At 44.6% G+C, this 14,818-nt stretch overlaps 1 protein-coding gene across 9 annotated transcripts in view; it reads right to left on the bottom strand.

Annotated features, from left to right (window-relative positions):
• The window catches only part of CARS2 (cysteinyl-tRNA synthetase 2, mitochondrial), a 71,916-nt gene that overhangs the window by 36,600 nt on the left and 20,498 nt on the right, over positions 1-14,818 (bottom strand). For all 9 annotated transcript variants that reach the window (XR_014789243.1, XR_014789244.1, XM_084844648.1 and 6 more), the window contains exons 10-14: positions 12,828-12,894; positions 11,997-12,135; positions 6,914-7,037; positions 3,079-3,177; positions 1,926-2,186 (exon numbers count right to left, since the gene is read on the bottom strand). Coding sequence is in view for 7 of the 9 variants with exons in the window: in XM_084844648.1 (XP_084700774.1) it covers positions 1,926-2,186; positions 3,079-3,177; positions 6,914-7,037; positions 11,997-12,135; positions 12,828-12,894 (690 nt within the window). In the remaining 2 variants the exon portion in view is untranslated. The remainder of the gene's footprint in view (positions 1-1,925; positions 2,187-3,078; positions 3,178-6,913; positions 7,038-11,996; positions 12,136-12,827; positions 12,895-14,818) is intronic.

Genomic DNA, 14,818 nt, shown 5'->3' with positions numbered 1-14,818 from the left:
ACTGGTTTTCTTAGTTTTAGCAGCCTAATTTAGAGTGGTGGAAGGAGCCCTATTGTTCTTGGCATTGTTAAGCAATAGGGAATCAGAAATCCTTGATGATGATGATGACGATGAAGACTGTGACGAGAGCAGGGATTCCACCAGGGGGCCAGATGGTGAAACTGCAGGGGCCACAGACATTCACCAGCCAAGCCTATATCAAACTCCATTTTTGTGGTTATACCACTTCCAAGAGCTCTCAAGTAGATCACTTCTGTTTCTGTAATTTTTCTTCCTGTGTTCATGTATATACTCATTACAAAGCACTGGGATTAAATTTTACCCTAGGGCAGCGATCCCCAACTGGGATCTCCTGAAGCCACAGGCGTAGCAAGAGCAAAATTGCGCACTTTGATGCGGAAGCCAGATGTTTTGGACTACAACCCCCAGCATTCCTGACCATTGCTCATGCTGGCTGGGGCTATGGGAGTTTTACATGGGATGCCAGCAAACTGAATGCTAGGTTAGTAGTCAGTCTTGCTCACCTGCTCCTACCCCTGCTGTCTCCAATTTCGTTTTGAGAAATTTACATCCTGCAGCCAGTTGCCTGAGATGGAAAGAGGCTGTGCTGCTTTCCCCTGTCCTGTGCAAATGGAGAGGATCACCACCTCTCTCTCTAGTGTATTAATGTACATTAATTACATTAATCAATTACATTATTTCTAATGTAATGTTAATTTTAATGTAAAGTCTTCTTTTCAACTTCTTTTCCTATTATTATATTTGAAATGGTCAGAATACTTATTCATTGAAGTTATTCATTCATTCACTCACTCTTTCTCCGGCAAGACTGAAGTTAATCCAACATTTGGTTTTCTGCTGTGTGCATTCATCTTTTCTACTGCATAACCAGGGAGGCTTTTGTTGCAAGCTTATTTTACCTCTGGTCTTTACCCTCAGCAGGGCATGAGTAAACATGCATAGGACTGAGTGGAGTGTGCCAGTCTCTAGTTTTCAATGGGACTTAGCCCCCCAACCAACGTTTGCTGGATTGTGTGCCTTAGGTTGTTTGCAGCTGCTTTTGCCCTCTCTACCACCTCACAGAAGAGCAGCACCAAGGCTTATGATGAAAGGGCTCTCTCCTGAATAGGGGTGGGGAACTTCAGGAGGTATGGGAGCCGTTTTTGCCCCAAGACTCCATGACATAGAGTTCACTTCCCCCACCCCTGGCACTGGATTTTTTTTTTTTAAGTTGGCTTCCAGAAGACCCAATGGGTGAAAATTGCCTCTGCACCCCCTTTTTTTTTTTAACAATGGGGGCCAGCAGGGAGTTCTAAAGGCCGTAGCAGGGGCTGCTTGCAGCCTACCGGGCACACATTGCCCATCCTCGCCCAAGATGCTATGAAGTGGTATGCATGAGGGCAGACCACTCATGCATGTTGATTCAATCATCTGAAACCTAGCCCCCATTTTCAGGCTGGTAAGGAAAACTAATGTTGCTAGCGGGGTCCTTTTAAATTATGCACACATAGTACCTATGTGACAAGTAAACCTTGCAGAGCACTTCCAAAGCCAGCACCACTCCCTTTGCCCTTTACACTGCAACTACAGGAGGACTTGATATTTAAAATTCCCCAGTGGGGCTTCAGAACAATAGAGGCTCTCTAACGCTCAACAGTTTTGCTTCCACTTAGAACTGCAAAAGCAGCTACACATGGGAAAGGGCAGAACTGAGGGATGGCTTGCTTCGATCAAACTTGACAATTCAGTTTAAACTTACTGTGACTTCTTTTATATTATAACCCATTCAGGGCACGAAGGTGAGAGAGCTGCCTGTTCACAGGATGAAGAAAGGATAGAAATAAAGCCCTATTCCAAGACAACCCACAGTGGCAAGACGCTAAAAATGTCCACCAAGCAGGATTTGGGCAGAGGGTGAGGCGAACCTTTATGCTGATCCCATAGCTAGCTAGGTCTTGACGCAGACTGTCACATGCTTGCAGAAGGGGCGCTCTGTCCCGCAATAGTCGTTGCCTTTCCTCTTTCTGTTGCTGTTTTGCTTCTTTCGACAGGGCAGCACCTTCAGCGGGCACATCTCCTGAAGCCACAGGCGTAGCAAGAGCAAAATTGCGCACTTTGATGCGGAAGCTTACTAGTTCATCTATCACATGGGAAAGCATGGCTGGATGGTTTTGTTCCGGAACAACCTATAAAGCACAAATCTAAAATCAAGCCCCAAATGCAACACGCACGCACATAGGCAGAAAGCCAGTTATACAGCATGTATTTCAACAGCATGTGTTGGAACTTCCCAGTTGTAACTAAGGTCTGCTTCAAGCATAACAAAACCTCCGCAAGGAAAGCACTTCAGATGTAACTAATAGTGTGAAAGATCAAGATGAGGGATGATTGTACAGGTGCATATTTCACTGCATAGGCCAGGGGTGCAGAGCCGTAACTGGGTGGGGGGCCAAACTGCTCCCCACCAGGCCCTCCACTGACCAGATGGCATCAGTGGGTGTGGCCACGCCGATGGGTGTCACTGCCCCAGCCCATTTTGCCTTCCTCCATGCTAAGAAAGGAGCGCAGTTTCGTGCCTCTCTCTGCACAGAGAAAGGGACTCAGCCAGCGGTGGGAGGGGCTCTCCCTGGCTTCATGCAGCGCACACTGTGTGGCCGCTCATCCCAGTGACAGCTGAGTCCCCTGCCACCCACATCCCCACTGTTATCTCCTCAGATTAGAGGTAACAGTGGGGTTTTCTCCCAGAGTTTCCAAGCCCCACTTCGTTTCCAAGCCCCACCCCCTGCAGGAACTCAAGGAGGCTCTGTGAGCTGGAGGTTCCACATCTCTGGTAGATATAGTCTGGTGGCTCCGATTTCAGTGGTGCTGTGAATCCATTCTGGGTTTGAGTCAGAACCAGCCAGAACTCTAAAGGAGCTATCCAAGGTGTTGAATGTTTTGGGGGGGTAGGGTTAATTCTGGGCCATTCTAGGAATTCACAAAGTGCCAGGAAAACAGTTATTTAGAAATCTCATGTTGCGACCGTACAGCAGCTGGGTCTGCCTTTACAACGAATGCATCTTTATAGTAGCCTCCTACCTGACTTTCGGAAAGGGCAATCCCAACTGTGTTAAGGAATTCCACTATATAGGAGACAATGGCTCCAAACACAACAGCACTTCTCGGAGATCCAGTTTCCTGATTTCAAAACATACACAAAACAGCTGATGTAACTATAATAGTTCACTACGGTGACCAACGCCTATGTGCACATGAACAAAGGATGAACATGAACCATTCTCTGCTTGCGGAAGGCAGCTCTGCAGAAATCTCATTATCTGAAACCTTTCCGAAACCCTCTTCTTTTCAACAGCAAAGAACTCTTAACTGCAGTAACTGGCCAGAAAGCAGCAGCATCAGAATATTTTAAAAGCACAAAACATAAGCTCTATGTAAGCTGGGCTGCACCCAGGATGTGGATGGACAATGTACAGAAAGTGGCTTTCTTAAAACCTTTTTTTTAAAAGCCTTCATTATTGCAAGGAAAATATACGCTGTCCAGTGAAAACTCAGAAACAAAGGCCTGCACAGCTTCTGGTCTTTTACTTTATTTATAGCTTTTGCCACATACGCAGCTTTTAGGTTTTGCCAGCTCAGAAAAGCTGTGCATGAGTGTTATATCCACAGGGCTGAGTATCTTCTGTAAAGGATTCTGCAAAATTCTGTACAATAGCAAGAAGTCTAGCACTGGCAGACTTTGCTTTCATTTGAAGACCTTAACACATACCTCTAGCTTTTATGGCTGCAAAGACAAGTGTATGAGCCACGCTTAGTGATATCCCAGAAACCTTTTGGGGGGAGGCTTCCACTGGCAAGGGGGCAGGGTTTCACATGCTTACTCACCCCTGATACTTGACTAGCAGGATTTTATGTTTTCAAAAATGAGGATCAACTATTCTTTGTTTCTTCATCCCAGCTGTCCTAGGGGCAGTCCCAGGAGAAACCTGAAACCATCACATCACCTGGTGGAGCCTCATTTGAATGTCTGCAACCTCCTCCCATATCTCATCTTAAGACTCTGACCATGCAGACTTCATGATTACAACACCATGTCAGCCTTTTCTCTTTCTCTCCCCCATCTTCCCCTCTCACAACCCTTCTTTTTGTAACATCTTACCGGAAAAAGAGACCTGGAGATCTTGAAAGCTTGTGCATTTTTTGTGATCTTTTTGTTGGCCCAATAGAGGTATTGCCCTAATATGGATTTGTATGAATAATCAGGTGTGAAATTGCTTAACTTGCAGAGTTTATAGGGACTGCAGAATTCAGCTTTTGTTAGTGTGGAGTCTGGGTAACCTCAGTGAAGGGTTTTCAATAGTACAGGGGAGTGGGGAGTATGAAATGTCTAGAGCTGTGGCTCTATAATGGACCACCGGTGAGCTCAAGACTGGGGGAGAGAAACCTTGGTTGAAAATCACAATTCCAGGAAATCAATATAACAGCAGGCAAAGCATAGGAAATAATAATGTCAGAGATGACAGATTGCATACAAACAGGTAATACATAATAGCCCAAAAATACTTTATGTTTTTATTCTGGGCATTTGCAAGGAGGTTCGAGGCAAATCAAAGCACTCCCCCAATTGTGGGAGTGGAAAATAATTTTATTCAAAATCTTAGCAGGGATGGGGCCTACCACTTACCTTAACTGTATGAGGTAGCTGAAGGTTTTTTGCTCTTTAAAAAAAAAATTGAACAGCAATACCATGCTGCTATAAGCAGTGTGGGACCCTCTTTACTGCTTCTTGCCATTCCGCTCTTCCTACAATGCCTTTGGAGCAATGCAACAAAACATGATGTCACGTTGCCCCCACGCCCCTGCAGCAAGTGTGGCCAACCACCTGTATTGGCCCCAGGAGCGTAGCCAAGTCATTCGTAGTGTCAGAGGGGCCCAGAGATCCATGATGCTTTCTTAAGTTCATTACTGGTGCAATTCCTATGCTAGTAAGCCTCTGAGCATGTGCAGATGAGTCAAAAGGCCGATAACAGCCTTCTTGGTGAATTCTTTGCTAATGAGGAGAGTCTTTATCTCTGATGTGCCTGAGAAGGAGAGTTTGTTTACCTTAAAGCTACAGGTGGCTGTGCTTGAGAACCAAACACTTCTAGCCTATGCTGAGAATGAACACTAGGGGCGCGTGCTGCTGAAATGCTGCTTATTGCTAACCTGTAGAGTACAAGACCCATTGTGCCCAATGGCTCGGGGTTCAGAGAAGCTGACCGATCCAACCAGTGGGTACGCCTGTGTGCTGTAAGTTACTCAATAAAGTCTCCTTGTAAGCAAACCTCTGAGTTTGATTCATCACTATCTTGGCACTTCTAAGAGTTCAACGCCCACAGCCGGGGGCAACACACCAGCTGCCTCCTGCACTTTCTGAAGTGGCTTTGGGGCAATGTGACATCACCTTGTGTTATGTTGCTCTGAAGTCATTCTAGGAAGTACAGTGACATTGGCTGCAACATGCTCAACCTTCCTCATGGCAGGTTCCCCATAGAACCTAACTATATCCACAATCCCAAGCTTTAGGCCTGGCCAGTCTCTTGGACAGCCAGCTTTCTATGGGCCTAAGGTCTCTCTCCACCATTTGGAGAGACCATTGGTTAACACTTGAAGCTTCTCGGAGGTCCAGCAAAGATCCCCGAGATCTTTATTGTCTTGAGCTGGCAAGCCCAGGATACCAGTAACACAGGCCGATACAGTTTGTCATTGAATGTAGCCCCAAGCCGACTGCCTTTTTGATTGATGGATGTGCATGAAACACTACTTGCCATCCCTAGGGGTCATCAATTCTTCTACTACAGAAGTAACTGCATGAAATCCATTCCTCCAGGAGCCACTGACAGCGTCTTCCTAGTATGCTCTCCTACCCCGGTCTGGAGGCTACTAGTAGCTGCCCTACATCTTGTTGAGTTAGGCTGTTGTCACAGATAGTCAGCCAAAGATCCGTGAGCCATCAAGCTGACTTGTCTTGAAAAGGTCCCAGGGGTATGGCCAGAGCAGCAATTTCCCTGGGTATAGCCAGCCTAATGGGGGGAGGACACCGGGGACTTAAAGTCAAGCCCCTCCCTCCCAGTGATGAAGGAGCAACTTGGAAGAGTCAGGGCTCCAGTGGCAGCCCTAACAAGGACTCAGACTAGGAGCATGGGCTAGGAGGCAGGAAACGGCAGTGAGGGCTGCTTGCCGCTGTGAGCAGCACAGGACGCTTGCTTTGAAGTAAAAATAAGAGCAAGAAAAAGCCTCTTTCACCTCGTGTGGCTAAGGCAAGAGGGAGGAGAATGGGACGGAAAACTGGAACACAATAGTTTGGAAGGATCATCATTTGGCTGCTCTCGAATAAATACACGAATCAATGGTGTGAATAGAGCCAGTGTGGTGTAGTGGTTAGAGTGTTGGACTGGGACTTGGGAGATCCGGGTTCTAGTCCCCACTCGGCCATGAAGCTCATTAGGTAACATCGGGCCAGTCACTGACTTTCAGCTTAACCTACCTCACAGGGCTGTTGTGAGGATAAAATTGAGAGGAGGAGGACTATGTAAGCTGCCTTGGGTTCCTTGCAAGAGGGCACAAAGGGTGGGATGTAAACGTATAACAAACTAAATAAATAGCTGAGAAAAAGGCTAGTTTGGAAGCACCATTTCATAACTTGCCTATGAATACAGCATAGCAAGATTAAAATAAACTCTGGATGCTCTGCAACATAGAAGAAGAGAGGTTTTTACTTCCTAGAAATGCAGTTTGGATATATGTTTGCCATGGGAGGAGAAATTCATCTGCCTCTTTTTCCTGCCCATTTCTCCTAGGAAAATAATAAACCAATCTGTCAGTACAGAACTGCAGACAACTGTCGCTTTCTGATCTTTGTATCCTAATGGGTTACCTTAGTGACAGCCTTAAGCTGTCTGTTGCCATGGTGAATGAGGTCCATAATTGCACCCACAGCCCTGGGGGTGTCAAAGTCATCGGCACATGCAGCCTTTACTGTGGCTTTAGTGTGGGCTAGCCTTGAAGGAAGAGAAAGGAGGAAAAAAATTAAGACAACCAAAGCAAAAACTTAGTATCATAGCTTTAAGCCAATCAGCTAGGTAAAATACGCTTCAGGTAGAAACACACACGTGGCATGCTCTAGTCAATGCCAAGTATTTTAGGCACCATTGATTTCACTGTGAGAAATAAGTGGAAGCTTAAACTTTTCCATGGGGAGTAAAAGTTCTTAACACTGGCTGGATTGAGTTACAATTCTGCATAAAGAAGCATCATTTGTTAAATCACTATTAGGAGTTGTTACCAGATAACAATGCCTCACAAGTAAGATAAAAAAAACACAACCATTTGAAACTCATTTCATATATTCCCCTGTCAAGAATCCATCTGAAATAGCTGCGGGTCAGATCCAGACTTAGTCATACTTAGAGTAGACCCAGTGAAATCAATGGGACTTAAAAGTCCATTGATTTCAGTGGCTCCACTCTAATTGTGACTAAACCTGGATCCAACCCTGTGCATTTCTCTTCCTAAGCCAAATCCATGCAGCATCTCAGCACTTTGAAATGACTGTACAGAATAGAGAAATGCTGACCATTGTGGCAGAACTTCTTCATCTGGGCAGGCAGTTCATCACGGGCTAGCAGTGCAACCCACCCTCCTCTTTTTCAATTAACATTCTTGAGAGAGAAGTCCGTGCATACATAATCCTTCCCGTGCAGTCTTGCATCACCGCCCCCTAATTTCAAGATGGACTCTGTTCCTCCACTGCAGCTTATACATGCATACCTGCACACTTTGCTCTGTCTCAACATTCTGAGGGCCAAACTAAACATGATCACAGCAGGCCTGTTAGTTTAAACCCAGGTCTGCCCAATGCTATCATAATAAAAGAGAATGTGTGTCGGTCTATTGCACCATAGCGCCAAGACTGTGAAACCTAGACACCTGAAACTTGGTATGCATACTAAGGGGGATCCTAAAGATGTGTGCCTCAGTTATTGTTATTTAACAACATTAAGGGCACAATCCTTTCCAAACTCGCGACCGCCTATCCAAAGCAGGGCAGGAAAAGCACGGAGGGGATCGTTCTCTCCGCACTTCTCCTGCCCTGCTTTTTCAGCTATTGTGGCTGTCTAGCCGCGGGAGCATGGAGTGGGGATGTGGATGTGTCATGCAGGCAGCTACACTCTCCCTGCCCCCAAACGCCCCCAGCCACACCCCTTTCTGGCCCCTCCGCACTCCTCTTGCGAGCACAGAGGATGGGACTGTTCCGTGCTGCCTCGGAGGCAGCGCGGAAGTCAGGGGAGATTGGTTTTCCGGGAACCGACCTAGGAAAACAGTATATCCTATGGATGCCTAGCCGCTAGCCGCTGTCTAGCGGCCATAGGATTGCTCCCTAATTAACCCACTTAAATGTGTCCATGTGGTTAACATCTTCCACCACCTGGGGGAGACTTCCCTAAGCAGCACACATTTTAACAGTCTATACAGTTTGAAGCCAGAGGAGATTCACAGGCTGATGGACAGAGTTATACACCAGCCCCGTCCCCACTGCTGTGGGGCAGCCCTCCCTCAGGGGGTATAGGAGTGCACCATGGCATTGCCCATGCTTAGGGGTGCCAGCAGGCATGGCTTCACTCAGACAGGGCAGGAACAAAGTGTCCAACTCTCGCAACTGTGTCAGTTTGCTTGAAGGCTTCACTATATCAAACTGAGGGCTATTCCAACCCATGCGAAACTGGGTCCGTTCTCTAGTCTCATATAAAGTGGTGGTAAAAGGCTGTTTTTTAGAGTAAGATGAGAGATACCAGACCTTCCCAGTGTCTGTGGCTTACCTCCCCACAGTCTGTCTGCCAGGGACTTTCTATGTGATTAGGACAGAACCCAGATTTGTAAGGGGTTGGCAGCTAGCATGCCTAATTCTGGCCCTGAAATTTGTCCTTTCTACAACAATAGTGTGCATCAACAAGGGTGGAAATTAGTTATTTACTTAATTTCTATACCACCTAACAGCTGAAGTTCTCTAGGTGGCTCACAAAAATTAAAACCACAAGGTACAGAGTAGGTGTCACCAACCAATGGCAGTGGCTTTCTGGTGGCTCTTCAGCCACTCAATGATGAATTCTGAAGAGATCAGTGTGAACCTTTGGGCTTCACTAATGAGCAGTGCTTTTGGTTTTGCTGTGTAACCAACGATTGGTGGAAGAACTTGGTATTAGGAACACGGGACGACCAGAGGCAATTCTAAAACTTCCACCAGATGAAAAATATTCTGTTTGAATCTGTAGAATTACTCCATCCAATCCTGGAGAGACAGAGGGCTGTCGTAAGGTAGCCCGTACCCACTGAGGCACAAAAAAAGTGTGCAGGCCTAGCAAAATGGAAGCTGGAGAGAGTTGGGTGCTACTCAAATGTTGCAAGCCAATTTGGTGTTGGCTATTCAATTGTTAGGGACAGTAATTGAAATCTGCTTCACCATGGGAAAATAACAGTAGAAAATTACAGAAACAGTTTGGGAAGAAACACCATTTGTACAATAAGCAAAGGAATAGGGTTTGTCTCGGGAGAGAGAAAAGCGTAGTGTGGAAACCCCTTCATCTGGGAGCCATTTGTTGGCTTCAGTTCTAAGCTGGAAGTTAAAGCAGAGGTGGTCAACTTGTGGCCCTCCAGATGTTTTGGCCTAGAACTCCCCTCAGCCCTAGCAAATACAGCTAATGGCGAGGCATGCTGGGAATTGTAGGGCAAAACATCCGAAGGGCCACAAGTTGCCCACCCCAAGTTAAAGCCTCCCTTAGCTGCTTATACTGTAAAATCCTTTCTGATGACTGACAACGTTCCTCAATTCATTCATCTCCCACCCTTCCCGCACCCCACTCAAAATATGCTGCTCTATAATCCTCACGACAAAAGAACTAAGTATGGAGATCAGGGCCAAGGGTACCTCACCCTTGAAAAAGTGAAGACCCCCGACGTTTTGTTGCCAACACTAATTGCTGGAAATATAGACATGAACAAGCTTATCTTTTAGGCTTGCTGGACATCCCCCCAAATACACAAATTCAGGAGTGGGGGAATTAAGCTTTCACTACCAATGTTAGAGTGGAAGTAGTAACAGATCCTGTAGCTGTATTATTGGGATACCTACCATGTCTGGGAATGAAGGTGCAGGCAGGTGCAGCTGAGATTTAATTTGGTAATCTCCACAAACATGACGACTGCAATTTACTGGAGGACAAATATAATTCCTAGTGTCGATTTTGATTCATTAAAATGTGGACGACATTACCTTTATTGAAGATAATATACTGTATTAAATTCAGGGAAGGCAGATCTATAAATCTGTTTCCTGAGGAATATCAGAGATTTATGTGTTATTGGGAAAGGAATTATGAACAATCAGAAGCTGATGTTCAAGGGAATATGGCTCTTTTTCATACTATAATAGAACAGATTTTGATTCATGACCTTAAAATGAATCAATAGAAATGATATACGATTGCCTTGGGTTATGCCTGGATTCATTCTAAACTATTAAAGACAAACTGAATAGGGCATGCTAATTAACAAAAGCTAAGCAACTCATACATATATGGAGAATAGAGGGGGTTAAAATATGGCTGCAACCAATGGGACATATTTCTGAGTAGACATGCATAGGATTGCACTGTCAGAATAATCAATGTAAAATATTTTCATTTATTGAAAAGGCATCCTTGATTTAGTAAGAAATATATGAAGACATTATTTTGAGTGCAAGTAACTTACAAACCCATAGGCGGCAGGCACCTTCTTGGGAGAGGCATTCTTCCTCTTTTTACACACAGGAGAGAATGCCTCTTGTGAGACAGAGCATGCAGTGACCCATGCATGTATCATTGAATAATGCTTTTTTCACATGCAGTGAAATATTTCACCAGTGTATCAATCAAAACTCCTTATTTATCGATTAAGATTTATTTAAATCAAGTTTGATCTGGCAGGGTGCAGAACAGAGAGAGAAGAGAAAAGCAGGGCCATTCCATCACCTCTGCCGAGACCAGCCGGCTTTGGCCCTCCCTTGACTGTCAGCAGCCATTCCATCAGGCTACGTACACTGCTTTCATGCCAGCTGGTCATTATAAGAACTGGTCCCTGAGCTTGCTCCCCCCCCCCCCTTTCCTTATACCTCTTGTCTTTCAGATTGTAAGCCTGAGGGCAGGGACTGTCTTACTGCTATTTGTAAGCCTCAGTGGGAGCTGTTATGGCTAAAGAGAAGGAAATATGCTTGAAATAAAGTGGTAGCCCTAGTTTTAACAAAGGAAAGGAAGAAGAGACAATGCTGCTTTGTGGTCTTATTTATCTTGACACAAAATAAAAGCAGCTTCACACATTTATGTTTTTAAGTGTACACCTAGGATTTTTTTTCTTCAAGTGAACATTTACAAACAGAGAGTGTGAAAACAACAGACAGGTATTTGGAAACAATACCATACAGGCACACACTCAAGAAAGAGCTAGGACTACTTGTGGTTCTCTATTGCGTATACACTCTGTGCCAGCCTCAGGTTTCTTACATAAACCTATACATTCACAAAATTCATCTAGAATTGTCAACATTCACATGAGTTGTCAACACTCACCAAAATTCAGACACTCACTGTAACATATCTGTTATAGATCTAGGCTACACATACAAGAGAATGAGATGGTAATAGATTGTAGCACTTTAGGCTGCAGGTATGGGGACACACTTTTGAATACTCCCTAGCACAAGGGGGGAAAAATACCCTGGAAGTAGAAAACTATCATGTAGGGAATCTCTCTTCCTGATGTGCTAAGTTAGTTTTACTTGTAGGGATTTTTTTTTTAAGTGGGGGAGGATTAAAAAACAGCAATCATCGCCTGCTGTCTGAAGTGGTTTCTAGCACCTTTTTCTTCTGCATGGGTAGACTGGGCCAATCACAAATACAAGTGATAAAACAGGTCATTGTACTCACCTCTCCCATAGTACATCTTCCCTAACAGCCTCACAGAGAAGTTGCCCTTTCATGTAGGCACTGGCACTATTCAGAAACGAATAGATTGTCTGAAGGATGTTCTTCGCATCACTCATGCTGTCATTACTATATTCTATACCTGGGAACCAATTCAGTTACATGAGAGAACATAAAAGCTTTGGAAATATTATACAAACAGAAAACAATGTTTTTTTAAAAAAAACAAACAAACCCTAAGCCAACTGCAGCATGCCCCCTGACCTTTTCTTCCCCCACTGTTCTGGGATCTCCTGCATATAAAAGAAGCGAATAGGAGAAATCAGGGACATAGTGGAACTTTGCCTTTGCCCAACGCATATCCTGAAAAATCAAGCATACCTTCAAGTCATTCAAAAAATGCAGATCTTTTCAAAAGTTGTGTGTATTTTTACAAACAACTAAAGGTTACTGAAATCCTCCAGTGCAGTGCAGTTAATTCTGGACCAGGAAAACATGGCTTGAGATACCTGCTCCACCATGTAACTCACTGGATAACACTGGGTCAGTCATACAGGCAAACAGTCTAGCCTACCTCACAGGGAGCCTCTTTTCCTGCTTCTCTACCCACCTCCAGCCAATACAGGACTAAATCTTAAGAGTTATCCAAAATTTAAGAACGTGGACAGAGTCACCCCGAAAATTGTAACTCCCCCACACACACAAACACCAATTCAAGCAAAATAGTAATTTTAGGTCAGCCCTATCTGTGAACACACAAAGCATGTATCTAATTATGACTTTGTGGACAATGATTCATAGCACCCCTTCTCTAGTCACAGGAATTCTTCTTACCTGATCTGTATCTGCTCCGCAGACAAAACATTCTAAACTGGTCAGGTGAAAATTCCTTCAGGAAATCCTAGAGACAAGTGAAAACAAAGATAAATAAACCCTAGCACTAGTCCTACTAGCAGTTCTGAGGAGGTCACGAAGCACAGGAAATGGCCTCCATCCCAGAATCCAAACACTCACTGCAGAATCCCAGTTTTTCATGTCAAAATGTAGCACACTTCTACTCTTCCTCATTTTGGAAGCATGGAAAACTTCTGCATCCAGCTCTGCAATTACAAGTGGCTCCAGGCAGAGCTTCCAGCTTTCAATGAGGAGGACTTCTTTAACCCACACAACTCCCAGTCCTTCCACCCTCCTCAAAGCTCCCATCCCTCTGCTATTATACATCTATAAACAAGGCCAGTAGTTTAGCCTACTTCGAACTGTGGTGCTGGAGAAGACTCTTACGAGTCCCCTGGACTGCAAGGAGGTCAAATCAGTCCATCCTAAAGGAAATCAACCCTGACTGCTCATTGGAAGGAGCTGAATATTTGAGCTGAAGCTCAAATATTTTGGCCTTCTAATGCGAAGAGAAAACTCTCTGGAAAAGACCCTGATGCTGGGAAAGACTGAAGGCAAAAGGAGAAGGGGACGGCAGAGGATGAGATGGCTAGATAGCATCACTGATGCAATGAATATGGACTTGAGCATGCTCCGGGAGACAGCGCAGGACAGGAAGGCCTGGCGTGCTATGGTCCATGGGGTCACGAAGAGTCGGACACGACTGAACAACAAAGTCTAGCCTACATGCACAGGCACAGAATTGTATGGGGAATTTTGGCAGAATCTAACAAGGAATTATGAGCTTCATTTAAAAGTGAGCAAAGCAAGTTTCTAGTTCTCACGTCTGCAGAAATGTTTGAATATAGAGGCTGCAAAAGGACCCAAGGTTCAGGGATTAACTTTTGTACCCTGCATGATCTCCAGCTACTTTCCCCTAGATATATACTTCAATTGCCCATCACCTTTCCTTCCTGTACCCATTAATACTTTACAAAAGTATAAATAAAATCCAAATTCTAAAGAAACTCAGATAGCAAGTTCAAAATAAAGCAAACTGAGAATATTACCAAAACACAGATTTGCACATGGTATGTATATGCATGGTTTTACAGCCTGAGTGAAAAAAACTGAGTTCAGTTTTCTAGGTTAAAATTGAGTCTTCCTGCTTCTTAAATACTCTCCCCGTTCAATACAATAAATATCATCTTTGTGCCCTGACTCTCAGGGAGGACACATGGGGGGGGGGGGAGACACAAAATACACAGATTTGTGCTAACAAGTATACTGTTAATGATTTAAATGGAAGTTGGGATGCAAGAATTAGGAAGGAAGAACCAAAGAGCAAGCACAGCTTGACCAAGGGTATTCAACATGACTCCAAAGAGGGGAAAGTATGCCTCACTGGGTATTTGGAATCTGGTCATTTCTAAATGTGGGTAGACAAAAGGAAGGCAGTCAATGCTGCAGATTTTCAGAGAATTTCCATACAGAATTCTCATGACTAAACAAGAGGAAGTCTGGGTCAGTGGACTGAAACCCACCTTCAGGAGAGAGTTGATGCTTATAATTTAAAAAGAAAAGGTTTCTGTCAGTAGCCCATCCAATGAGCTTTTAAGTTAAAATGTTTTGAGTGTAACATTTGTAAAGGATGCACAGAAATTCATAATTTATAACAACTGAAGTGCACTTTCAAAGAAAGACATCCTTATGTCCTACTCCAAATACATGGAACTACTGTTAAAAGCTAATATAGTGGACAGAGTGTCGGACATGACCCAACAGAAGCCCCGGCTCAAATTCTTGCTCAGCCCTGAAACTCAGTGGCTGACCTCAGGCATGTCAGTAGCTCTTATGCTAACAGAGCAATCCTGGGCATGTTTCACTCAGACGTAAGGCCTAGGTTTGGCAGGGGCCCCAACGTTTTTGGACCTGTGGGCACATTTGGGAAT

This window comes from Heloderma suspectum, chromosome 3 (genome assembly GCF_057233095.1).
Source record: "Heloderma suspectum isolate Gila_16-S chromosome 3, 16-S_ref, whole genome shotgun sequence".
Lineage (NCBI taxonomy): Eukaryota > Metazoa > Chordata > Lepidosauria > Squamata > Helodermatidae > Heloderma > Heloderma suspectum.
Note: the sequence above shows the minus strand (reverse complement) of the source record. Positions and strands in the feature narration are given on the sequence as shown.